Genomic DNA, 25,641 nt, shown 5'->3' on the forward strand with positions numbered 1-25,641 from the left:
GCCTAACTCAACCGGATATAGGAGCAGTGCTTCCGCTTCTACTTCTCCCTCCCTCCGGCTTGTCCTCCGCTCGTAGTCGCCACCACAGAGGCTGCCTCCCTGTGCAGTTCTGGTGGGTCGGTCGGTTGTCTCTTGACGTTGGTGTCTGCGCCGTTGAATTGCCCGCCATGGCTGAGCTAGACCCGTTCGGCGCCCCTGCCGGCGCTCCCGGAGGCCCCGCGCTGGGGAATGGAGTGGCCGGCGCCGGTGAGGAAGACCCGGCCGCAGCCTTCCTGGCGCAGCAGGAGAGCGAAATCGCGGGCATCGAGAACGACGAGGCCTTCGCCATCCTGGACGGCGGCGCCCCTGGGCCTCAGCCGCACGGCGAGCCGCCGGGGGGTCCGGGTGAGAATGTGGGCGCGTTTGGGGCGGGGACGGCGGCCCCGGGTAGGATCGAGCGCTTCCGTGTGCGTTCTCCTGGCCGAACCGGAGAGGTTAGAAGCGAGCGCCCGGAGGACACGAGACCCCCCCAGCCGGTCGCGCCGGCACCAACCTCGGCCTCCGGGACCTGCCCCGGTTCCCCAAGGGGGCCTGAGTGCGGTCGGGCCCCAGCAGAGCGAGAAAGCAAACACCGTGGCTAGGAGACTCAGTAGTCCGAAAGCCCGTCCAACTTTTTCATTCAACACTCGCTGCCCTTTAAGCCCGAACTCAGAATCATCCGCATTGGCGCATTTTGGCCAGACTTGGAACAGTGTCATTATTGAGACGTACGATCAAAAATGGCAGTGCAGAGTGGGGGGTTAGGAATCAATATGAAACTCAAGAAAGATGGTCCGACCCTGGGAAAAGAAACTGGCCAAGAGTGATAGATGTTTGCCATTCTTTGGTTGTGTCACGGCTAAGACTTGTTCCTCTGGGAACAGCTTTTCTTAGGAAATGTCCAAGATTTCACTACTTAGGGAGGGAAAGGAGACGACTAGAGAGCGTAAGGAGTTGGGAAGGGAGAGAAAAAAATTGACCTGAATGCCTTACCTGGGTTTGATGCTTAAGATTGTGGTGTAGGAGAAAAGAGTGGGAAAGACATGCTCATTAGTACCAGGAAGTAGGAAATTAGGAGAATGGACAATGGCTTTTCATGTACAAGAAACTAAGCTGAGTGTCTGTATCTAGCTACTCAGGAGACTGAAGCAGGAGGATCACGAGTTCAAGACCAAACTGAACAACATAGAGTTTGTCTGGAAAAAAAATTCACTTATAGGAGAGTAAGGTGTCATTGGGGAAAATAAGAATGTCTATACTACCCTAAACTCTGTCCTTAAGGAGCCAGGCACCGAACATAAATGAGTAAAACAGGCCGGGCATAGAACAGTTAGGAAATGTTGAAGACTTAGGCTTTGGTTCAGTAGAGTAGTGTTGTGTATTATTTAAATTCAGAAATCTCACATTACTATGCCAGACAGAATATTTTTAGGAAGAGGGGGATTACAGCCTCTTGAGTTAAAGCACTTATAATGTGACAAAATATATAATTTACAGCAAGCAGATTGGACAGAACTAGGCAGTGATAAGGATATGAAGTTGATTTAGTGATTAAGAGCTATTTTCCTTAGGCTGGGGATTAAAAGTTTTTACTCCTTAATTAGTACCCCCCCTCCCCGCTTCATTTAATAGAAAATGAATACTAGTGAGATGACTTGCTTAAGAAAAAAAAAAGATGAGTTAATAGCTGAGCCCCAAGTTTCCTGACCTTTAAGCTGTACTACATTCCATTGCAGTTTGTTTAGGCAAGGTGTCTTGAGATAAAAGAAAGATTGTGGTTGTTCTGGATAGCAAGGATTGGGCAAAGCAGGACTCAGAAGACTTGTGATTCAAAAACAGTGTTATTAGTGATCACTCTTGGGAGCAAGGGTGTCTGACACATGGAAGGAATGAGCCAAAACACACAGCTCTTGGTGGTAGACAGTTTGAAAAGTGAAAAGGAGAGAATAGCTTTGGATACTTTGGTCCTTTATTCATCAAACATTCAGCAAAGGGAAGGAAAGGGGTGATTGCTGACTTAGTTCCTGGGAAAGCTTTTCTTAGTGAACTAAGCATTTAGTGACTTAAGGCCAGATCCTTGACTGTTGGTAATAGTGCAGCACTCAGCACTTTAAGAATAAGAGAACTTCTCTCTCTTTCTGTCTCCCCCTCTCCCCCTCCCCCTCCCTCCCTCTTTTTCCCTCTCTTCCTCCCCCCTTCCTCTCTGTCCCTCTCCTTTTCGCCCTCCCTTCCTCTCCCCCTCCCCCTTTCTCCCCCCCCCCCATTTTAGGCTTTCCTTGCTCTTTGAATGTGGTTTTAGCTTTGTTGTCTGAGATGATTTATAAAACTGCATCACTGCTCAGCCTTTTTTCTGTAAAAGGTGATAATATATGGCACAATGTTTTTAGCATTACATTTGAACTTGGGGTTGGAGGCATGGCTAAAGCGGTAGAGTATCTGTTTAGCAAGTACGCAGCGCTGAGTTCAAACAGAGCCAAAAATAACTGTCTGTAAAATGTTTACTGGTATATAGTAAGTATGCACAGCCCTGAGTTCAAACCGCAATACAGCCAAAAAAAACTGTCTGTAAAATGTTTACTGGTGTATAGTAAGAATCCACTTAATTCTAGCTGCTATATCTTTCAGGTCTAGCTGCTATATCCTTCAGGTAAGGAGAAGTAATTATGAGGCTTATAGGCTTTGGAGGTGTATTTAGGATGCTCTTACTGATGTGCTATCAAAGAGATAAAGATTAAGGGGGGGGGGAGGTTAAACTTGCTTTATTCAGCCTTGAAGAAAATTACTGTGAAAAATGGGTGCAGGAAGAAAGAAAGAGATCTGTGAACTCGGTTGTTAGGAAGTGAGAAGAAAAATTTAGAGGCTGGAGGTAACCAACTGGGTGAAGTGGCTTTGTGGTGGTGGTAGGGATATTGAACAATGGACTGGTCAGTGAGACAGCCAGTGTAAGTGGGGCTATTGAAAATCCCCCCATAATGTGGGCTGAGGTGGGAGGAGAACAGAAGTAGTCAAGGAACTAAGAAGTACAACAAGGCATTGTGCTTTGGACAAGTCCATTCTTGGAGAGAAAAATAGAGGTAGAAAAGGGATGCTTTCTGGAGTAATTTCATTGGTAGAAGTGTCATGTATAATACTGAAAGAATACTGCACAGTTAGAAAATGTCATTACTCCTTATTCTTTCTGAATTGTGCCGTAACTGAAAGCAAAGTGGTAGTGTTTCATTTCAGATGAGAACTAGTCACTGGACATTAAGCAGTGATCCTAGTGTAGCAAGCTAACTGTTCTCAGTTGGGATACAGACCTAGTTCTGCTTGGCTTCGTATGTTTTAGGAACCTGGTAACTTCTGTTTTGAGACAGTCTTTTTCCTGTTGGAAACTTATTCTGGCCCTTGTTTCTTTCTGGAGTTCCTAAGATGGCCTTGAAAGTTTCCTTCTGAATTATTGAGTTGCTTAGCTTAGTTGTCCTATTAAGTCAGTGGCTCTAGGTATCCCTTTCTGTATGTTTCTATAGCAGTGGACTAACCTTTGACTCTTGGGTCAGTTGATTTATACTTGCTGATTATTCACCCCTGTAATTCTACTACTTAGGAGACTAATTCTACTACTTAGGAGACTAATCTAGAACTCATAGTTCAAGGCCAGCTGGACAGAAAAATTTGCTAGGCTTCATCTAAAAAAAAAGAACAACAAACTATCAAAAAACAGGATAGATGGGCTGGGAAGGTGGCTCAGTGGTAGGGCGCTTGCCTTGCATGCCCGAGGCCCTGGGTTCGATTCCTCAGCACCACATAAGCAAAAAGGAAAAAGCCAGAAGTGGTGCTGTGGCTCAAGTGGTAGAGCGCTAGCCTTGAGCTGAAGAGCTGAGGGACAGCGCCCAGGCCCAGAGTTCAGGCCCCACGACTGGACCCAAAAAAAAAAAAACAAATCAGGATAGAGGCATGGCTGAGTGCTAAAATGTCCACATACAAGGGACAGGCTCCAAGTTCATACCATAGTAAAGAATGTTGATACAGTAGTACAGTGAAGAACTCAAAGCACATAGTAGAGTCTGGATGGGTCTCAGAGCAAAGGGCAGGCAGCATGTAGTTTAGGAAGTATAGGATGAAGGTTACTTCTAGTTTGGTATATGAAATAATGATCAAAGTTTTTTTTTCTTCTGAAAGTGGCCCTGGGGTGGAATTTATTAACTGGATAGATGAGATGTTAGTTGTAATATATTAACCATTATATGGGACTAGCCAGACTAGGCTTTGTGTAGGCTCTAGGATTTAAAACTATCTCATTCTTCTATTTTACACAAAAAATTTTCAAGTGTATTAAAGAAAGACATTTAAAAAAATAATAGAAGTATCTGTCAGTATAAAAGCAAATGGTGGTAACATAAAGGAGGAATTGGCAGTGCCTACATACAAATGAAAAAATTGAGGGGCTGGGAAGGTGGCTCAGTGGTAGAGCGCTTGCCTTGCATGCCTGAGGCCCTGGGTTCGATTCCTCAGCACCACATAAGCAAAAAGAAAAAAGCCGGAAGTGGTGCTGTGGCTCAAGCGGTAGAGCACTAGCTTTGAGCTGAAGAGCTGAGGGACAGCGCCCAGGCCCAGAGTTCAGGCCCCATGACCGGACCCCAAAAAAAGAAAAAATTGAGACAAATTGAGGAAAATATTTGCAATGTGACTGGGCTACACATACAGAACACTTAGAGATAAGGCAAAAAATAGCCAAAACTAAGTTCAGCAAGGGAAAAAAAAAATCAAGTGTGAGGTATATTAATACCTTGTAACAAGTCTCCATGAAGTTTTTCCTTTGTTTTTTTTTTTTTTCTCCCTTACTATCAGTTTATTTAGCAAAAGTTTAAAAAGCATGATAAAGCAGTCTTTAGTCAATGTAGGTCTAGAAATATATCTGGTGATCCAGCAATTCTACAACAGGGAATTTAACAAAGAGGAACAGTTAAATATGTCAGTTTTCAGTAAAGAATGTATGCTACCTCTAACTCGTGGTTTGGTTTGATTTGGTTAAGACAAATTGGTCTCAAATTCTCAGTTCTCCTGCCTTAGCTTCCTGAGTGCTAGGACTACAGTCGTACACCACCACCATTTACAGCTTCTAACTGGATGTATGTTATACATGTGTGTATGTATGCGTGAATATACACACCAGTACTGAGGCTTGAATTTGGCCCGGGTGATTTGCCTTAATTTTTTTGCTCAAGGATACTGCTCTGCTACTCCAAAGCTAGTAAGTTTTTTAAGCAAAGAGTAAAAATGTACTAAAAGTTACTAAAAAGGCTGTCTTGAGTACAACACAGGAGTGGCTGGGAATGATTACCCTTTGTAGAGCATGTGTTCATGAGGCCTTGGATTTGATCCCTAGCATTAGAAAAAGTTAAGTAGCACAAAAGTAAAACAGCTAAGGTAAACAAGTTAAGAAAAATACGGTAAGTATTTTGAACTAGTGGAAATATACAAACCTGTAGTTGAAACAGATCAAAGCTGAGGTGGGTTGCAATCTGCTTAGATCCCATGGTTTGTATTCATGTATCAAATTAACAGATAATCTTTCTTTTGTTATTCTAGCTTGCTCAAGTTACAGCACTTTTTTTTGTTTTTGTTGGTTTGTTTTGTTCTTGGTTTGTTGGATTTGTTGTTGGTTTGTTTGTTTTGGGGCTTGAATTCAGGGCCTGGTGCTGTCCCTGAGCCTTTGTGCTCAGGCCTAGCACTCTACCACTTGAGGCACAGCTCCACTTCTGGCTTTTTCTTTTTTTTCTTTTTCTTTTTTTTTTTTTTTTTTTTTTTGGTAGTTAATTGAAGATAAGAACCTCTTGGACTTTCTTGCCTGAGCTGGCCTCCAGCCACCATCCTCAGATCTTAGCCTCCTGAGTAGTTACAGTTATAGGTGTGAGCCAGGCATGAGCCACCAGCACCCGGCAAGTTTAGCACTTTTTTTTTTCACCATGCTGGGGACTGAATACAGTATTTCACATGTGCTAGGCAAACATTACCACTAAGCTACACCTTAGCCCTAGCAACACTAATAATGATTATCTCACATGCCTTTTTTTTTTTTTTTTTGGGTCCGGTCGTGGGGCCTGAACTCTGGGCCTGGGCGCTGTCCCTCAGCTCTTCAGCTCAAGGCTAGCGCTCTACCACTTGAGCCACAGCCTCACTTCCGGCTTTTTTCTTTTTGCTTATGTGGTGCTGAGGAATCGAACCCAGGGCCTCAGGCATGCAAGGCAAGCGCCCTACCACTGAGCCACCTTCCCAGCCCTGCTTTTTTTTTTTTTTTTTGGCCAGTCCTGGGGCTTGAACTCTGGGCTTGGGTGCTGTCCCTGAGATTTTTTTTTTTAAGGCTAGCGTCTATGACTTGAGTTTATTGATGGTAAGAGTCACAGACATTTTTTGCCTGGGCTGCCTTTGAGCTGTCATCCTCAGATCTCAGCCTCCTGAGTAGTTAGGATTACAGGTATGAACCACTAGCACCCAGCCTCACATGCAATTTTTAAAAATATACACAAATTGGGCTGGGAAGGTAGCTCAGTGGTAGAGTGCTTGCCTTGCATGCATGAGGCCCTGGGTTCAATTCCTCAGCACTACAGAAGCAGAAAAAGCCAGAAGTGGCTTTGTGGCTCAAGTGGTAGAGCACTAGCCTTGAGCTGAAGAGCTGAGGGACAGTGTCCAGGCCCAGAGTTCAGGCCCCACAACCGACCAAAAAAAAAATTATATGTGTGTGTGTGTGTGTATACACGTGCACACACACACACATATACATAAATATACTGCAAAGAGAAAATGGTATCATTATCTACTCTTTCTAGAATGCCTACCTATTCACCTTACAAGGAACCCTACACATATGCCAAGGTGTGTGTGTGTGTGTGTGTGTGTGTGTGTATGTGAAATGCTGATATATATGCCAAGTTGTGAGTGTGTGTGTGAAGTGCTGATACATGTGTATAGGAAAACTGAAAACTTAATGATGATACGAATGAATGGATTACTAGAAGGCATATATCAGAGGAGGCTTGTTTGGCTGAAAGAAATGTATGTTCATGAGACAAACTAAATGTACAGGACTCAGTGATGGATTATAAACATTTTCTTCTGTCTTCATTCCTCTCTCCCTCCCCTTTTTTTGCAAAATAATAAATGTTTTAGTATCAGTGGGAATATAATCTATAAAAGTTTTTAGTTACCCCTAAGCCAAAGGGAAGAGACTTGGGTGAAGCAAGAGACCCAAAGAATGGTTAAAATATTAGCATTGACCTTAGAAATAGACAGTTTGGTTGGATTTAATTAGTTAAGAGTGTCAGAAGGAAGAGGAATGGTTTGCTGTGCCCCAAGCCTCTAGGGAAGCTCTGATACTGCTATGCACTGCCCTGTGACGACCTCAAAACACTGGCTCACCATAATTACCTGGCACTCTTCCTGTGACTTTAAGGCTTTTATCTTCTCCATCTTCCATTCTATAAGATTGTCACTAAAGTTGAAAGAAAAAAATGGGATAAAATAATAGAAGCCCTACACAGTGGGTTATAAATTGACCAGCCAGCCAATAAATGATACAATAAGTCAGTGGAAGCTTTGATAGTAGCTCCAAGCAGCTAGCAGTAGAAGATAGAGGATAGGCATAGTACAGCTCGGCACATACCTCCTCTCAGAGCTGTTATGTTAGCAGGGCTTAGAAATTACTTAGCTGGTAGTCTAGTAATAAAACTAGTAAAACACAGAAAAGAGTTTTAAAAATTAGTTAGTGGAACTGTGGGAATTGGTGGATTGACCAGGATATGCCCCTTTAAAGGCTGCCTTGAGAGCTGGGAAGTTGGCTTAGTGGTAGAGTGCTTGCCTAGCATGCATGCATGAAGCCCTGGGTTCAAATTCTCAGTACCACATAAACAGAAAAAGCCAGAAGTGGGACTGCCTTTAGTTCATGACAATTACTGTATTGCCAGCTCAAGACAGCAGGCCCTATAATGCTGGGTCTTTGTCTGGTTGCCTTTTCTCCCTCTAAAACTTTGAAAATTCTAATTTCCTTACTTAATACTATGTATTTTAAAATAGGTCTGGCTTATATAACTTCAAATTTATGAAAAAATAAAACATGAAATTTATTGATCACAGTTTTGGGAGGCTGAGAAAGCCAGGGTTATAAATAGGTCTTAGACATTTCTCTCACTTCTGAGATGCTCTTTCTTATTTATGAAAACATGAATAGTTAATTATGTCAAAAAGACTAGATGGTTCATCACATTTGCATGCATGCCTGTCTGTGTGTATATGTGCTGGTTCTGGGGCTTGAACTCAGGGCCTGGGTGCTGTCCTTAAGCTTTTTGCTCAAGGCCAGCACTCTATCACTTGCCTTATAGCTTCACTTCCTGCTTTCTTTTTTTTTTTTTTTTTTTTGGTCCGTTGTGGGGCTTGAACTCTGGGCCTGGGCGCTGTCCCTCAGATCTTTCATTCCTCAGATCCTCAGCCACTGGCACCTAGCACTTCCTGCTTTTTTTTTTTTTTTTGGTGGTTAATTGGTTCTTGTCCAGGCTGGCTTCATATCATGATTCTCAGATCTTAGCCTCCTGAGTAGCTAGGATTACAGGAGCTTGTAATTGATATTTTAATATAATGTACACTAGCTATAATGACTACATTTGCTCACCCTCACTCCATTCGTGTGCCCCCTATTGTTCCTTTCCCACAAACACATTTCCACTGCTGCTATTCATATTGATAAATGGTATTTTTTAAAATTTTTATTGTGAAAATACTGTACAGAGGGGTTACAATTACATGGGCAAGATAATGAGTATATTTATTTATTTTTTTTGGGGGGGGGTCCAGTCGTGGGCCTGAACTCTGGGCCTGGGCGCTGTCCCTCAGCTCTTCAGCTCAAGGCTAGCACTCCACCATTTGAGCCACAGTGCCACTTCCGGCTTTTTTCTTTTTCTTTTTCTTTTTTTTTTTTTTGCTTATGTGGTGCTGAGGAATCGAACCCAGGGCCTCATGCATGCAAGGCAAGCGCTCTACCACTGAGCCACCTTCCCAGCCCATGAGTATATTTATTATCAAACATTGTAGCCTTTGTTTCCCCTTCCCATCCTCCCCCTCTCCCCCACCCAATCCTCCTCCCCCCACCCCCCCCACCAAAGTATAAAGTTTGATAAATGGTATTTTAGTTCAGAGGAATTAGAACCTTGGATTGTGTGTAAGTACATTGAGCCTTTATATGTTATCATGCATATTTAGATCTTGCTTCTACATATGAGAGACAACATACACTGTTTGTCTCTCTGAGCCTGGCTAACTTCACTTAACATGGTTTTCCCTAGGTTTATCCATTTCCCTGCAAATGACATATTATTCTTTCTAATGGATGAGTAAAATTCCATTGTGTATATCTATCTATCTGTCTGTCTGTCTATCTATCTATCTATCTATCTATCTATCTATCTATCTATCTATATGCCACGTTTTCGTGATCCACTCATCAATTATAGGGCATCTGGGTTATTTCCCTAACTTGGCTATTGTAAATAGTACATGATGAACGTGGATGTGGAAGAAGTGTCTTTACAGTATCTTGACATAATATTTTGGGTAGATGCCCAAGAGTGGTATGGTCCAGTCATGAGGAAATTCTGTGTTTAGGTTTTTGAGGAATCTCCAGTCTTCCAGAGTAGTTTGTACTAGTTTACATTCCTACCAACACTGTAATAGCCCTGGGATACTAAAAACTGCTTTGCCCTAATTCCAAGTAAGAAGAATCAATAAGTCTCAGTGTAGACCCTAGTGTCACCCCTACTCTAAACCACAGTATGGGCTGAAAAAAGCAGCTTTGTTTGAAAATGGAGCTGTACATTTCTGCTCACTGGAATTCCAAGCCAGACTTTGCCAGAACTTTCAAAGAGAAGTAACTCATTGCAGCAGTTCTGTTAGGGTTCCATTTGTCATCTCTCTTGGCCAGAAAATAAAATCATGGAACTGGGAGCTTGGGGACAGATTTGTCCACATTTTGAAGAAGTTATTTGGCTATAGCACATCTTAGTTTCTTCATTAATGAAGAAGAAAAAAAAAGAGTTGTATCTAATACCTACCAAAGGGATAGTATTTAGTAATTCATAATACCTAAAGTATTCAGTGCTATATTCCACTGTGTAATTCTTTGGTTTGTATTTAACCAGCCCCAACTGACAGACTAAAATCTTATATCTTACAGATGCTGTTGATGGAGTGATGAATGGCGAATACTATCAGGTACAGAATACTCTGATAATGTTGAATGATAATGATCCTGGAGCCTTTCTGTGATTAGCATTGATTGCTCTCAATGGAGACCCTGGTCCTCTAACTTCTCTGACTTTTCTGGTTATATTAGTAGGTGGTAGGCATATAACCTTCCAAAGAGGAGAATTTAAAAAGAGATGGCATCCATAGAGCCAGCTAGTGTTAGCTTGCTTATTTTCAAGATGGCCCTTTGTGATGATGACAATGGTCAATTTAAATAGTATATCAAGCACTGTAATAAGTTAGTCACTAATATTTTAAGTAATTTAGTCTGGCAAGGTTAAGCTGTTAATATTCCCCAGTTGAGCAAGTAGAATAAGTCTAATGATTAATACTTATTTGATTAAAAAATTAATGTTTGATGTTAGTCTTCAAATCTAACCTACTATAATGGAGTTCTGTCACATTTGCTCTGACTCATATTTGCTTGCCTTTTTTTTCCCTTTTCTCTCTTAACTGTAGTAACTACATTTAAAAATTCTTAATTACTATGTTTTGATTAGATGGTATTTAATGACTTGTTTTTGTGTGGTGTAATAATATTTTGAAGTCTTAGACTCTAGGCCTTGTTTTGCTCTGTACTTAGCTTTGTCACTTTGAAAATACCACAGAATCTGTGTCAAGTGAGGAAACAAACTGCTCACACGGTTTCCTAATACATTCTATTATCCACCCACCCCCAACTTTCCTAGCTCCTGTTTGTGTCCCACTTCTTAACAGGTAAGGTAACAACTATTCTGCCACCCTCATGATATAGTGACGATTCAGTTCAGTAATGTTTAAAGCTCCTATTGCCATGTAAGGATATACTGTCACTTTTAAGGTAATTCCTTAATACTCTGCAATAGCCACCAGTGCTGCATGTAACCAAAGGTTCTAATTTTTATGAAGCTCATTTCAGGAACGAGTTTTTGGTACTGATAGACTGCAATTGTGTTTTGTGTTAAGGAGAGTAATGGTCCGACAGACAGTTACGCAGCTATTTCACAAGTGGACCGATTACAGTCAGAGCCTGAAAGTATTCGTAAATGGAGAGAAGAGCAAACTGAACGCTTGGAAGCCCTAGGTAAGAAAGCAATCTCTTTTTGTCTTTGAGTATCTGTTTTCAATTGAATTGTTAACTCTGCTTTTATCCTTTTTAACTTGAAGATAAGAACACTCATGGGAGATGCCTCATGTTGATTAGGCTATTGTGTGAGTAATACAGTAACTCAAAAGAGCCACCTCTCCAGAAAGAACACAGTGATCTATGGAAAGAGCCCTCAACTGCAGTGAAAGACTGGGCAACTGTGGGCCTTTTGCGTTTTGTGGTTCAAACCCTTCAGAGTGTGTCATCATCAGAGAAGGAAGATTGGCATTACTGACCTTAAGGGTAGTCTAAGGTACTATTTATGAGAGTGCTTTGTAAGCTTGAAAATATTATTTCCATGCAGGAGAGCTTCATAGTTATCTGAAGGATTAAGGTAACACTTATACAAGGAATATATGGGAGATGTGTTAGTTACTTTCTGCTTTGACAAAATTCTTATAAGAGAAAAGATTTAGTTTACAACATCAGAGGTTTCGGTTCTTGCTTAGCGCTGTCATCATTGCTTTTAGGCTGGTTGCAGGCCACTTTCGGGCCTTTGGCAGGGCTGAAACATCATGATGGTGGAAGGTCATGATGGAGAAAAGCTATTTGCCTTATGGCAGCCAGGAAGGAGAACAGAAAAGGCCAAGGACAGGATATATACTCTGAAGGCACCAACTTCCTCCAATCAGACCCTGCCTTCCATAGTTTTTATCCCTTCTCTATAGTTTTATCAATGATGAATTCATCAATGGATTGATCCATTAATAATGTCAGAGCCACTGGGTACCTGTGGCTCATGCCTGTAATCCTAGCTACTCAGGAGGCTGAGATCTGAGGATCACAGTTCAAAGTCAAACCAGGCAGGAAAGTCTGTAAGACTCTTATCTCCAATAAACCACTAGAAAACCAGAAGTGTCTCTGTGGCTCAAGTGGTAGAGCACTTGCCTTGAGCTGAAGAGCTGAGGGACAGCACCCAGACCCAGAGTTCAAGCCCCACGACCAATCAAAAAAATAATAATAATGATGTCAGAGTCTTTATGAACCAACCAGTCATTTCCTAATAACTGCCATTAGCTGGATACCAAATTTTTATCACATGAAGTTTTTTTTTTTTTTTTTGGGGGGGGGGAACACATATCCAAAGCCTGACAGAAAATGTGTACACTTTTTTTTTTAACTTTACCATCCCTGTAAGGAAAATTTTTGCTTTTTACAGATGAAGTAAGTGGGTCATAGTTAGAATAAGTATTTGAAACACACAGCTATGAAGTAGTAGAGTCTCAGTCTCACTCTGCCTTGCTTCAAGGTCCATAGCCATTCCTTCCAGCCACAGTACTTTCTAAATGTATGATATATATATATATAAAACTTAGGCAGGCCAAGCCCAGTATTGACACTAGCCACCTTGGCCTTTGGTAAAAGTGTTGCGGGCCTGGAGTATCACTTACTTCATAAGAACAGGAGAGAGCTAGTGTTGTACATGGTGGTTTAGAGGAGTATGGCAGGATGTAAGGATGTAATCCACAGTGTATTCTTTTGTTAGTTCTTTGTTGCAATTTCAAATACAGAACAGTTCCAAGAAGATGAAAATTGATAGATTAAATAATTTTCATTTATTTTTACCACAATAGTTTATTTTATATAAATTAGGCACATTTGTATGTCTTATACATACACACAACTTTTGTTTTGACTGATCTGACATAACTGTCTGAATATATTATTTCCTAGAAATAGTGGCATTCATCATGTAGCCACATGTTGACAGTATTATTCTCTCTTGAGAACCATTGACCTAGTGAAAATGTGACTTCTTATTTTTCAAAAGGGGTAACTAACACCCAAAAATAAGAAAGGCCTTGACCCAGATAACAGCCAATTAGTGTCAGGTCTTTTATTTCTAGTCCAATTTATGTGGCTTTCAGAAGAGACATACTGTTGCATCCTTATACAGCAGCACTATGCAATAGTAGTTTTCTTTGATGATGAAAATATTTGGCAACTGCACTATCCAAAATAGAAGCCACTGGTCACATGTGGCTGTTGTTACTAAGACAATTCTTCAATTTTTTTTTTAATTTTAATTTTTTGTGAACATACTGTACAGAGGGGTTACAATTACATGGGTAGGATAATGCATACATTTCTTATCAAGCATTGCAGCCTCCTCCTTTGTTTACCCTTCACATCCCTTCCCAGCCTCCCCCCCACCCCCCAATTCTTCAATTTTAATAAATGAAAATTTTCATTTGTCAAGCTGGGTACCTCTGGAATAAGCCATGAGAAGTTGCTTTTTAAATTCAAGATGCCTTCTTTAGTGAAGTGGCCTTGCATTCCAGTTGAATTGGTCCCCAAATAAGGTGTTTCTTCAGTTTCACCTTTTTTCCCTGCAAGAACTGTGAGAAAACTAAAAATAGAGAACCAGGACCAGTGTCAGCAGTTCACAACTTAGCTGGTGCCCACATTCATAAATTATTTACATTTCTGTGAACAGCAGTGAGGGTGGCCAGATAAGGTGCTTGTCGGTATATCTTGCTCCTCATTCTTCCCATATCTATGTTCAGGCTTAGATCTGTGTTCTGTTGTAACAAGCTAAGGATTCTGAGTATTTTATGTTTTTGGTGCTAGTACTGAGACTCTGATTTGGCCTTTTCATTCAGGCTTAGTGCGCTCCAACTTGAGATACACCTCCAGTTCTAGCTTTTTTTGGTTAACTGGATTTGTCTTCCAGAGCTGGATTAAAACTGCAATCTTCAGTTCTTAGTGGCTAAGATTACAGGTGTGAGCTCCTGGTTTGATTCTGAATTCTCACTTCCATTGTCACTTGCTAAATCTGTAAAGGCCAGATGATAATTTAAATGTTTCTTTGTACAGTAACTGCATCCTGATATAGAAGATCCCGATTTTACTTAAACCATTTTTTTCTGATAAATTTTCATGATAATTTGTTTTAATATATAATAAACATTGTAATAATCAATAGAATATATTAAATTACTTCTCAAAAATACTTTTCTGAAAGTATTTTCAACACTATCCAGGGAGATCTTGCATTCAGATTCTTTGCTTATATAGTACCGGCAGCCAACAGCATCTCATTATGTGTAGCACAGGGTTCTCCATTCCACTGTGCCATAAATGGACACAAGTCAGAAGTTTCCTGATACATGAGAGTCAGTGGAAACTCTTAAGAAAGAGGAACCTCCTGAATGCTAAGGTCACCTTCTGATAAATTAAACAACAAAGTGAAAACTTTATGATCTTAACCCTCTGTTTTTAGCTGCTACTAGGCTATTTCTTACTATTTCAGATATAACTTCTACAGATCATTACTCTATGATAGTTCTTGTAAAGGCCCTAGATATGACCAAAGATGCTTCATTTCTGTCTTCGAGTTCTTTGATACTTTCCCTGCTATCTCCTCTCCTCTTGAAGACACTATTTATTACAGTTAGGTCTTAGTCTGCTCTTGCAGCACTGTCTGGATTTCTGGTGACAATGAGAGTGACCTTTAGAGTCAGACCTGGATTTGAATCTTGTTTCCACTATTCACTAATATCCGTAGGACATTCACTCAAATTTACTGAGCTTCACCTCTCCCCTCACTACTGAAAATGGGATTAGACTTTATCTTTTGGGGATTGTTCTAAAGATTTTAAATGTGGTGCCAGGAAGAATGTCCTTAAGAACATGTTTGAAGTATCAACTATTGCCCCAGTAGTTGTGGCATGTATTTCTTTTATCTTCCCAAATCCTAATGTATGACTCTTTAGCTAAATGTTTCTAATTTTCAGGAACTTCATGTTTGAGAATCCAGTCTGGCAAACTGCTAGATGTGTATTTTTTTCCCTCTTTCGGTTTCCTTAATAATGATCGCTTGTCTATCCCTTGGACTCTCTTCATTATTCACTTCTTTTGCAGCCTTTGTCCTGGCTTTGCCACAAACTCTTCAGTCTAAGTAGGAGTAGACATTTTGTGGTCCTCACTGACTTTGATGATCTATATTCTGCATTCTCTGATTCTTGAGCCATCTTTTCCTCTAGTAAAGGGTCCCCCCCCCCCTCCCCACTAAAAGTAGTTTTTTAGCCAACATCTCTAATGCTAACTGCTTAGGAGGCAGAGATTGGATGGATTGCGATTCAAGGTCAACCCCAGGTAAAAGTTGGTGAGACCCCCCATCTCAACAGAAAAGGCTGGCAGTGGTAGTGCACACCTGTCACCCTAGCCAATATGGGAAGTGTAAATAGTCCAGACAAGGTCTGGCAAAAAAAAGAAAAAGTTATCTGGAGCAAAAGAGGCTGGAGGCATGGCTCAAAGTGATAGAGCACTCAGGTGGTAGTGCCTAGAACAAACACACATTTCCACACTCCTCTCCTCTGTGAAAAAAAATGCCAACTGAATTAAATTTATTTGGCTCCATGAGCAAGGTTTATATAATGACTCACCAAGGTGTCACAATTATGCTGGTGTCAATGGTCTGGGATAGGATGGAATAAAAGACCAGGAATAAGATCACTGAAACCAAGACTTGGTTGTACTGAGAAAGAAACCAGAATTTTATTTGCTCCCCGCTATTCTATACACACACACACACACACACACACACACACACACACACACACACACACACACACACACACACACACACACACACACACACACACACACACACACACACACACACACACACACACACACACACACACACACACACACACACACACACATCACTGAAACCAAGACTTGGTTGTACTGAGAAAGAAACCAGAATTTTATTTGCTCCCCGCTATTCTATACACACACACACACACACACACACACACACACACACACACACACACACACACACACACACACACACACACACACACACACACACACACACACACACACACACACACACACACACACACACACACACACACACACACACACACACACACAAAATCACACGTTCAATAAGACCAAAAAGTAAATTGATGAAGCAAACTTAAATTTATGTTTTGTCTCATTTGTGTTGTCTTTTTTCCCCCTCCCTTCAAAGATGCCAATTCTCGGAAGCAAGAAGCAGAGTGGAAAGAAAAAGCAATAAAGGAGCTAGAAGAGTGGTATGCAAGACAAGACGAGCAGCTACAGAAAACAAAAGCAAACAACAGGTCAGTCCACGGTGGTTCTAGCACACTTTGTTTTCCAAGAGTGCATCAGATCATTTCCCAGCATCCAGTCTAGGTTCTTGGTTCTTCCCTCTTGTAGTATAAAAGGTCTTGAGGCAGGTTTGGAAGGAAGTACGTGGAACACAGAGGCTGCAAGTCTCCAGGGTCTCGTGAGTGTAATTTGGCTCATTCTTTAGCCATTCCAACTAGAGTGAGGTTAGCTTTGATTTGCTTCTGCTGTTACAGTGTGATTCAGGAAAGGGAAAGTTATTTCATAGATTCAGCCCATATGGCAAAAATGGTGAGCCCTGAAATGAAAGGTCACTTTCCTGACTGGACCAGGATCTCATTACTTTGAAGATGATTATAATCTTGGTCATGTTACATCTCCTAAATACAACTCAGCCCTCTCAAAGAGGCTTCACAAAGGGATCCTTAGCATGGAAATAGGCTCTGTAACTAGGTGTTCCAACACAGTGGGTGACTTCAAAATTATGGGTTCACTGAGTATTTAACCTGTGCCCAAGAAAATCTTGGATTGGCTTCTAAATAATGCTTTTTTTTTTTCAGAATATCTTTGACTTACTCGCTGAAGGTTGTGTTATGATGGGGAGAAAATACATGTGTTCTCATATCATTACCAAGTGGCAGCTGTAGTCTTCAGTGCACTCACTTCTTGGAAGTCCTTCCTTCTCAAGAAGTCCTTCATTTTTGGAAGTAGCCCAGAGGCATATGCAACTTGGCTTTCCTCATGCAAGGCAGATTAGCATGCTTGCACCTCTTAGGTTTCCAGCCTGTCTTTCACTGAGTAGTAGTCACTCCACTTACTTCAGTGGAAAAAGCCAGACCAGGCCTGGGAAGAGTTTTCATTTTTAAAGTAGAGCCATAGGTTCCTGTACTTATTCAAGAAGCAGATTGGGTCAAGTGCCCTTGTTTCTGACAGTTGTAGTTGATGAAGATCTACTGAGAAAGAGAGAGCCAGTGGCTCTGTAGCCAGCGGATACATTGTAGGACAACTGATGGACTCTCCTACAGCAGCCCTTCATTCCTTGTGTCTTTTTGGTCATCCTTGGGCCTGTCAGCTACTCTTGGATGCCAGGCCTAAACCTTGGTACTGGTCACTTTTCTCTGAGGGATATATTCAAGGAGTGCCTGTCAAGGTTCCATTTGAAGTTCTGTAGCAAGTGTGGGGGCAGCTGCTGTCTGCTGCAGTTTACTTGTAAGGAGATGGCTGCCGGCAGCTACTTCTGAATGCTGGCGGCTTCAGACTCTGGTAACCTGTGCTTATTCAGGGTGTCTCCCTCCTCCCAGCAGGTACAAGTCCAGATCTGTACAGAAAGATGTTTAGGTTGGTGTTCCCCCAGCAAAGCTTCCTCAGCACTCAAGTCTGCTCTGACGTACATGGCAGGACAAGCCGCCCTCCCTAAATATTGGTCAGTGCGACTTCAGCAGCTTATCAAAAGATTTTCAGATTTCAGTATTGAATTTATTGAGACTAGATTCCATGTCAGAGCAATTTTTTCAATACACTTTTGCTGAACTCCTGTAGAGAAAGGGCTCCCTCTTCTCCTGTTAGGGTCTTAGAGCCTTGAGTCTGTGAGTATGGAGGTAGGGCCGTGATTCTTTGCTTGGGACTATAGAATGTTGGTTTGGCGGGTCTCAGGTGAGCCTTCAAGTTCCAAAGAGGAGAAAGGACTTACATACCTTATGCAAAGAGCCTAGAACTGTTTAGAAACGCAGTCATTTGCCTTGTGGAAACTGCAGTAAAGGACGGAGCCTGTTTATATAAAGCTCATGGTATACTGCCCCCATCACCATGATTTAGCACAGAAAGAGTGGTTTTCACATTCATGCCATTGATTCTGCAGAGGATGGAAGCAGGAGCCAACTGAGAATCATTTGGGGCACTGGAGATGTAGCTCAGTGATAGAGCACTCATCTAGCATGTGTGAGCCGTGGGTTTCATCCTTAGTATTGTAAAAATAAGCTAATGAATATTAAGCCAGGTGTAGTAGCATATACATATAATCTCAGTTTGTTCTGTTTTTTGTTTTTTTTGTCAGTTGTGGGGCTTGAACTCAGCTTGGGCACTGTCCCTGAGTTCCTCAGCTCAAGGCTAACACTCTACCACTTGAGCCACAACACCACTTCAGGTTTTCTAGTGAAGATACAAGTCTCAAAGACTTCCCTGCCCAGGCTATCTTTGAACCATGATCCTCACATCTCAGCCACCTGAATAGTATTACAGGTTGAGCCATTGGCACCTGGCCTAATCCCAGTTTTTTAGGAAGCAGAAGGAACAGCATGCAAGTTCAGAGCTAGCCTAGGCTACATATTGAGACCTCATATTTATAAACAACAACAACAACAAAAAAATCACTTTAGGGTGCTTCTTCCCAAGGCATGCATCTTACCTTAGAGTTTTTTTTTTTCCTCTTTTTTGAGAGTCTCACTATATATTCCAGGCTGGTCTTGAATTTGTGGTCTTCCTGCTTCAGCCTCTGAATGAACTATAGTCATATACCTACCGTGTAGATTTTTATATTGGCTGAATATTGTTTTCTGCCATTAATGCCTATAAAGTTAATTACTTTCCCTGCTGTTTTTCTGTATTTTTATAAAAGATAATGGGGTACTCATTTTCATCAGGTGTCATTCTCCATGGGTGATTCTTTTTTTTTTTTTTTTTGAGTCCGGTTGTGGGGCCTGAACTCTGGGCCTGGGTGCTGTCCCTCAGCTCTTCAGCTCAAGGCTAGCACTCTACCACTTGAGCCACAGCGCCACTTCCGGCTTTTGGTTTTCTGCTTATGTGGTGCTGAGGAATCAAGCCCAGGGCCTGAGACATGCAAGGCAAGCGCTCTACCACTGAGCCACCTTCCCAGCCCATCCATGGGTGATTCTTGTAGCAGCTGGATGTTAAGGACCCCAGAGATAAGCCAGAAAATCAGAGGCATTCAGAAGAGGAGGCTTGGGTGTAGAAAGAGCATCTAGGTAATTTTGAGTATCCTCTGATCAGCTGTCTTCCAGAAGCCCTCTACCCAGTCTGTCACTAGAGGCATTGGCAACACAGCCAGACCAGGGATTGTGCTTGTGGAGGGTGGTTTTCCCTAATACAGAATGTGTAGTTTACTGTTTTTCCTCACACTGCATCTCCCTCCTTTTATCTTGTCCATTTAAATGTCAACTGCACAAGAGTGTGAATTATTCAGACAGCCTGCGGATATGGTTCTGAGGACTCAAAACTAGTGGCTTCTACAGTTCAGTCATGAAGGACCACCCCAGATCATGTTCCTTTCCAAGCCAGAAGAGAAGCATTCTCCCTGTTACAATTGGCTTCTGTGCTGATACTCTTCAGCTCTGCCAAGGCTTGAAACGGTTTGAGGAAATCTATGATTCTTAGCAATGGTAGACATTATCTTCCCATGCCGCTTGTGGAACAATTTATAGAATGAAGTGTTCTGCAGACCTTGTCTGTGGTCAGGCATTTCTCCTCACCCTCTCCCAGGCTGTCCCAGGCCCCATCAGACCTGCCCAGGCTCACAATTGTTGCTTTCAGGTCCTTTGGGCTGGGTGAAGTGGACACAGGCCAGGCGGCTGTGTTTGCTGTTTGTGCTTCAGGGATTCTGCTTGTCATGGACAAGCTCTTTAGTCTTAGGACTAGCTGCAAAGGAGCAGAGTCTCACATTTAAGTCTTTGTTGTTAAGTGATGCCTTGACAAGAGTCATTAAATCTTTATTCTTTTCCAGTGAGAGCAAGATGAAGTTGAAATGAATTAGGTTGAGCCCTTTATGTAAACTAGAAGGATTATGGTTGTACAAGCTGGCCTGCCTTGCCTCTGTCTCCTACTCAGCCCACAAACAACTCTGTTTCCCTGCTGAGTCACTACAAGTTAGAACCAGGCTGCTCCTTTTGTCATCTCTAAATTTCCACAAAACATCTGTGTATAAACCAAAACTGGATAGATGAAAAGAGGATGGGTGAGTTTAAAAATAAACTGAAAATTACTAGAACTTGGCTTTAGATGAATATGCACACTTAGGTTAATAACTGGACATGATTATCTTTTCAAATGTCTCTTCCTTGCCACTTGCCCACCATAAACTGGCCTGGCAAGGGTTAGGCTAAGACTTCTTGAGCAAAGTTTCTTTCTGCCCAACTATAGTGGACAAGGGGGCCTGTTCCCAGGCATTCAGCCTGGAACAACAGTTAAAAACCAGCCTCTCCTCTACAGTATAAATTGCTCCACCTAGTATATCTGCCTCCTTAGCCCACAGCCCTGCCATGTTTATCTGCTTTCCCATCTGTGGGAGAGTTAAGGAGGATTTTTGGATTTCTGGATTTCACTTAGTGAAAGCCAGGCAAGCCTTACTCAGGGACACACAGGACCCAGCTGCAGCCAGGACCCAAGTCTGGAGTTTCTGCCAGCAGACCACTTCAGTTGCATTTTTTCCGTAAGTTTCTAGGATACTGAAAATGTATCCTCTATTAGCTGGTATAGGGAAGCAAGAATTGGATAATTGAAGCTTTGAGATCAGATCTTTAAGATTGAGTGCATCTGGTGCCTGGCAGCATTCAGTGAGTACCCAATGATACTTACTGGAGCTGGCAGAAACATGGGATGGCGCAGGATGGCTTCCTGCGCATGCACCAGCTAGGAAGCAACTTTAATGTACAATTGAAAGTACTGTGTTGGCTAGACTATGAGTTCTGAACACTTCTACCATGCTATAGCTGAGCCATCTGGTTCATTTCTGAGCCTCAGTGACCTCATCTGTAAAGAGGGCAGTGGCATACATAGGTTGTGACATTTAAGGACTGAATCAGTGTAATGTATGTGAAGGGGTTTGACCCATAATTGAGTCCCTAAAACAGGTTATTGCTGGGTAAGCCACAGAGCAGAAGCTGCCTGCTCGCTGTCATGGGGGAGTCTCACACAGAAGCAGTGGCAAACTCCCGGGAAGCCAGGGCCTGCCGGATCATCTACCACTGGAAGCCTCCCAGGGTTGAGGAGGGAGCCTTATGAGCAGCCTCTCAGCCCACTTGCACCTCAATTGTGGATTTTAGATGTTTCTGCTTCTCAATGTTCTCTCTTTTTTCCTGCCTGCTTGCCTGCCTTTTGGACCTCTTGCTGTCTAGGGTGGCAGATGAAGCTTTCTACAAACAACCCTTCGCTGACGTGATTGGTTATGTGTATGTTGCAAAACTAATTCCTTTTCTTGTTTTGGTTCTTTCTACTTTTTGTTAAGAGTTAATGCTCCTTTTTTGTCACAAGTTGCTTTGCTTTTTAAACTATTTCACATTGGCACTGGGGGCTGCCTGAAGCGTGGATAAGCGCATATATATGATCCATTGTTAATCTGGATTCCCCACACCCTCTGATGGCCAGTTCTCATATGTGGGATCTTGGAGGGGGGCAAACTAATTCCCTTTCAAAATGTAGATCCTTTGTGATCTTGTCTAGGAAGGGTTTGGGACCTAGGTGGATTCTGACCTCTTTCTGTTGCTGCACCGCTACTGCTAAGGCCCTTTCATTGCTTGTCCCTGTGGGAAAGTGTGCCTCCCACTGGGAGCGGGTAAAAATCCCAGGAGGAATTGAGCCTGTGAGCAGCAGCAGCAGCAGCAGCAGCAGCACTTTGCATTGTACTCTGTACTTCAGAGAGGGTGGGGGTCCTGCTTCTCAGGCAGAGGGTGCTCTCTCCAGTGGATGTCTGTCATTGTTTCTGTGGTCTTACATATCAGAAATTGCTGTTGAGTGGCCAGCTTCTGATCCCCAATCCTAGCATAAGCCCCCAGCTGTGAGATCAAGATGTCTATAGCTGTCTAATATGATCCACTTCGCATCCCCCTCCCCACCCCAAATTCTACGTCTTTGGAAAGTATTTTTTCTTAAGAATTCCTGTTGTCAAAGCAATGTTGCTGAAGAATTGGAACCAGTCCCCACTATATCCTTAAAAATGAAAACCCAACTTCCTACATGAGGGAGATGAGGGTATTACAGAGGAAGAAAGAAACCTGTAGAAGTTGGGTGGCAAGATGAGGTCTGTAGAGCCTTTTAGAGTCCATGACCTTGAGATGTTCACCTTGTTAGAACTGGGTTTCCCGGGCCCTCAGAGGAAATTTGCAAGGAGACATGTGAAATGCTGGATGTACAGGTGGTGTTTGATCTGACTTTTGCACATTCTCTCTGGAGTAGAAATGGAGACTGGAAAGGTCAAGTCTGGTTTTGCTGGGCAGCAGGGTAGTCCAGCAAAGCCAGCTGCACGTTCCCAAGCGTAGAGAAGAGTGGCAAGGGCATGTCTAGCTTACTGATCATCTGCATTGAGCTCATTCTCATTTTCTATATCTGACCTAAAGTTTCTCTCCTTGTTTCTTTTCTTCTCTTCACCTTTAAGCACAAACATAAACCATCCTTGCTACAGCCTAGAACAGTTAAGTAAACCTTTCTCACTGCCCCTAACTGTGTGTGCCATGAAGTCTAGGCTTCAGCGGTGTTTGCCACGGCCATCCCTGTGATAGTGCCACCCCACCCCCACCCCCGTCCCCACAGACTGGTCATCTCCATTGCTTTTGCTTTGCCCGTGATGCTTGTTGGAGTAGATGAATCTATGGTGTCTTCCCACCTCTTATCCCTGTCCTTTCAGTTAGTGCCTACCTGGGGGTGGGCTGAACTTGATGTGAAAGTATGTTGGAGCGGCATCCTGCCAAAAAGCAGCTGACATTCATTGGCTCTCCTGCTGGGGTGTGCCCTGAGTGGTCCTGGGCACCCAGCTGGAGAGAAAATGGCAAACTTTTGGCCGAAGTAGAGAATGCCCTAACAAACCCCTTTCCAGAATGGCTTTAGTCTTTAGTGCCTGCTAGCATGGGAGCTTTGTCTTAAATTCCTTTTGATCTGCCCTGTTTCTCTCCAGCCTTAGGAATAAATCTAGAGGCTAATTGTGCAATGACCTGTGGGCTTTTTAGAAGTTTCAAATTTTCCTGAAACTCAATACAGCTACTTCCAAGTAACTGACCAGCCTGCCGCTTCGCTCCAGTTCCTAAAAGCAATGTGTCGCTGGCCAAGGATTTGCCTTTTAATGCTCTTTATGAGCAGACAGTCAGACAGAGACAGAATGAGCCCTGAACTGAACACCTGTATTCCACCATTTTACACAGCAGCCTAGGCACCCTGTGCCTAGGAGAGCTGGCCACCCTTGAATCTGACCCGGGCCAGGTGCTCTTAGCCTTGGGAAGACCAGAATGCCATCAAGTCAGGGGTGAAAAGGCCCTCACTGTTGTGTAGCAAGGCAGCCACCAGCTTGCTCTGTAGGGGGTTTCTACATTAAACCAACATGTTTTGTTACCATTTCTAGGGCAGCAGAAGAAGCCTTTGTAAACGACATTGATGAATCATCCCCAGGCACTGAATGGGAGCGGGTGGCACGGCTGTGTGACTTTAACCCCAAGTCCAGCAAACAGGCCAAAGACGTCTCCCGCATGCGCTCAGTCCTCATCTCCCTCAAGCAGGCCCCCCTGGTGCACTGAAGAGCCACCCTGTGGAAACACTACATCTGCAATATCTTAATCCTGCTCAGTGAGGCTGTTCACAGTAATTGGATTAATTATGTTGAGTTCTTTTGGACCAAACCTTTTGTCTTTAGAGTTGATCATTGTTTGTGATTGCATGTTTCCTTCAATTGTGTTCTCCCTGGCATTCAGAGAGTAAGGGAGAGGAGAAAGGGTGGGGAGGGACACTCCCACCAGTAGCCTCAACCTGTGCTTTTGTGCATTATTCTGAGAATAAATTTGTTTCAAACATTATACACAAAGCTTCTTTATTGACCTCTAGCTGTGCTGCAGCTTGGAAGCATACTTAAAGGGATGAAGAACTAATTTCTTCATTTCTAGGGACCTCTACCCCCCATTTAAACTAAAATAGCTCCACATTTCTCTCTTCTATGAAATTCTTTGGAAATTTTTGTTTGAAAAGTGAATTCATTGACTAAAAGGTGACCTGAATTGCTTCCGGAAGACACCTGTAAATCTTCCCACCAACCTAAGACATTTTCTCCAAGGTGGGTTCATCATTATCTGTTAGTTTAGGAATCTGTCTTGGTATTGTTTGTTGAGACCGTTACCATCCGTTGGATTCAGTAATTGAACCTGAGTCTGGACAACGTGTGTGTGACAAGCTCTGTCCCTCAATTCCCGTAGCGCATATTGGATCTGTGCCATCCCAAGGATACTAGGTTCCTATTTCTATTGTAAACTTCGTTCATCTAGTGTAGTCATGCAGTTCTAGATATATGTAGCTATTAAAAAAAAAACATTTTTGGCAGTAGTCAATTTAATATGTCCACTATGTGTCTGAGTTGAACAGTGCAGGTTGCTGTCCCAGAAAGCTGTATTAGAACATGCTGATTTACAGTTTACAGTTACTGCCAGCAGACTGCCCCACATGTTCATTCTCTGCCCTAAGAACACCTTTGTAGAATATGGCATTTTAAATTCTGTTTTAAGCAATTAAAGTCATCTGTAGCAACCTTGGTCTTGTCACCTGGTATTTATAAAATAGAGATTAAGGAAAACACTAGTAGTATGCTCAGAAAGTAGGTTAGTCTTGCCATGGTCAAGGAAAAGGTCCACTATCTCTCAGCACTTTAATATATGTATGGGAAAAGGGCTTTCTTTCCTCTCTTTCCTAGTGAGCATTTCCTTGTTTTCTGGCCTCTTTTGTTCCTCTTCTTTAGCTCCCTCTGCATTTCTATTGCCATTCAAAATGTTACAATCCAAAAGCCATGTCAATGATGCTTTGCTCCCTCCCTGAACTCTGTAACCCTCTACCTGATATAACTTCTTTGTGTTGGGGGGGTGGGAGGTGGGGGTGGGTGTGTCCATCCTGGGACTTGAATTCAGGCCTGGGTGCTGTCCTGAGCTTTTTGCTCAAGGTACACTACACTTGCCACAACTCTACTTCCAGCTTTTTGGTAATTTAGTGGAAGTTAATCTCAAGACTTTCCTGCCCAGGTTGACTTTGAACTGGGATTCTCAGATCTCAGTCTTCTGAGTAGGATTACACATGTGAGCCATCAGCACCTGGCTGTAACTTACTTGGTGCAACTGTTTGGACAGTCTTGCCTCCTATACCTGATG

At 42.6% G+C, this 25,641-nt stretch overlaps 1 protein-coding gene across 4 annotated transcripts; it reads left to right on the forward strand.

Annotated features, from left to right (window-relative positions):
• Window positions 1–30: 30 nt before the first annotated feature.
• Window positions 31–24,317, forward strand: Clta (clathrin light chain A). 4 transcript variants are annotated; one of them, XM_070009822.1, is made up of 7 exons: window positions 35–384; window positions 10,220–10,257; window positions 11,236–11,353; window positions 16,404–16,515; window positions 21,649–21,702; window positions 22,905–22,940; window positions 23,862–24,317. In XM_070009822.1, the coding sequence occupies exons 1-7, from the start codon at window positions 168–170 to the stop codon at window positions 24,031–24,033; spliced, it is 747 nt and encodes a 248-aa protein (XP_069865923.1). In that variant the 5' UTR covers window positions 35–167; the 3' UTR covers window positions 24,034–24,317. The 4 variants fall into 4 exon arrangements, with proteins under 4 accessions (XP_069865949.1, XP_069865923.1, XP_069865932.1 ...); XM_070009831.1 differs by lacking the exon at window positions 22,905–22,940; XM_070009839.1 differs by lacking the exon at window positions 21,649–21,702.
• The last annotated feature ends 1,324 nt before the right edge of the window (window positions 24,318–25,641 follow it).

The sequence above is a fragment of the Dipodomys merriami genome, unplaced genomic scaffold (genome assembly GCF_024711535.1).
Source record: "Dipodomys merriami isolate MVZ:Mamm:240054 unplaced genomic scaffold, mDipMer1.0.p SCAF_11, whole genome shotgun sequence".
Classification (NCBI taxonomy): Eukaryota; Metazoa; Chordata; class Mammalia; order Rodentia; family Heteromyidae; genus Dipodomys; species Dipodomys merriami.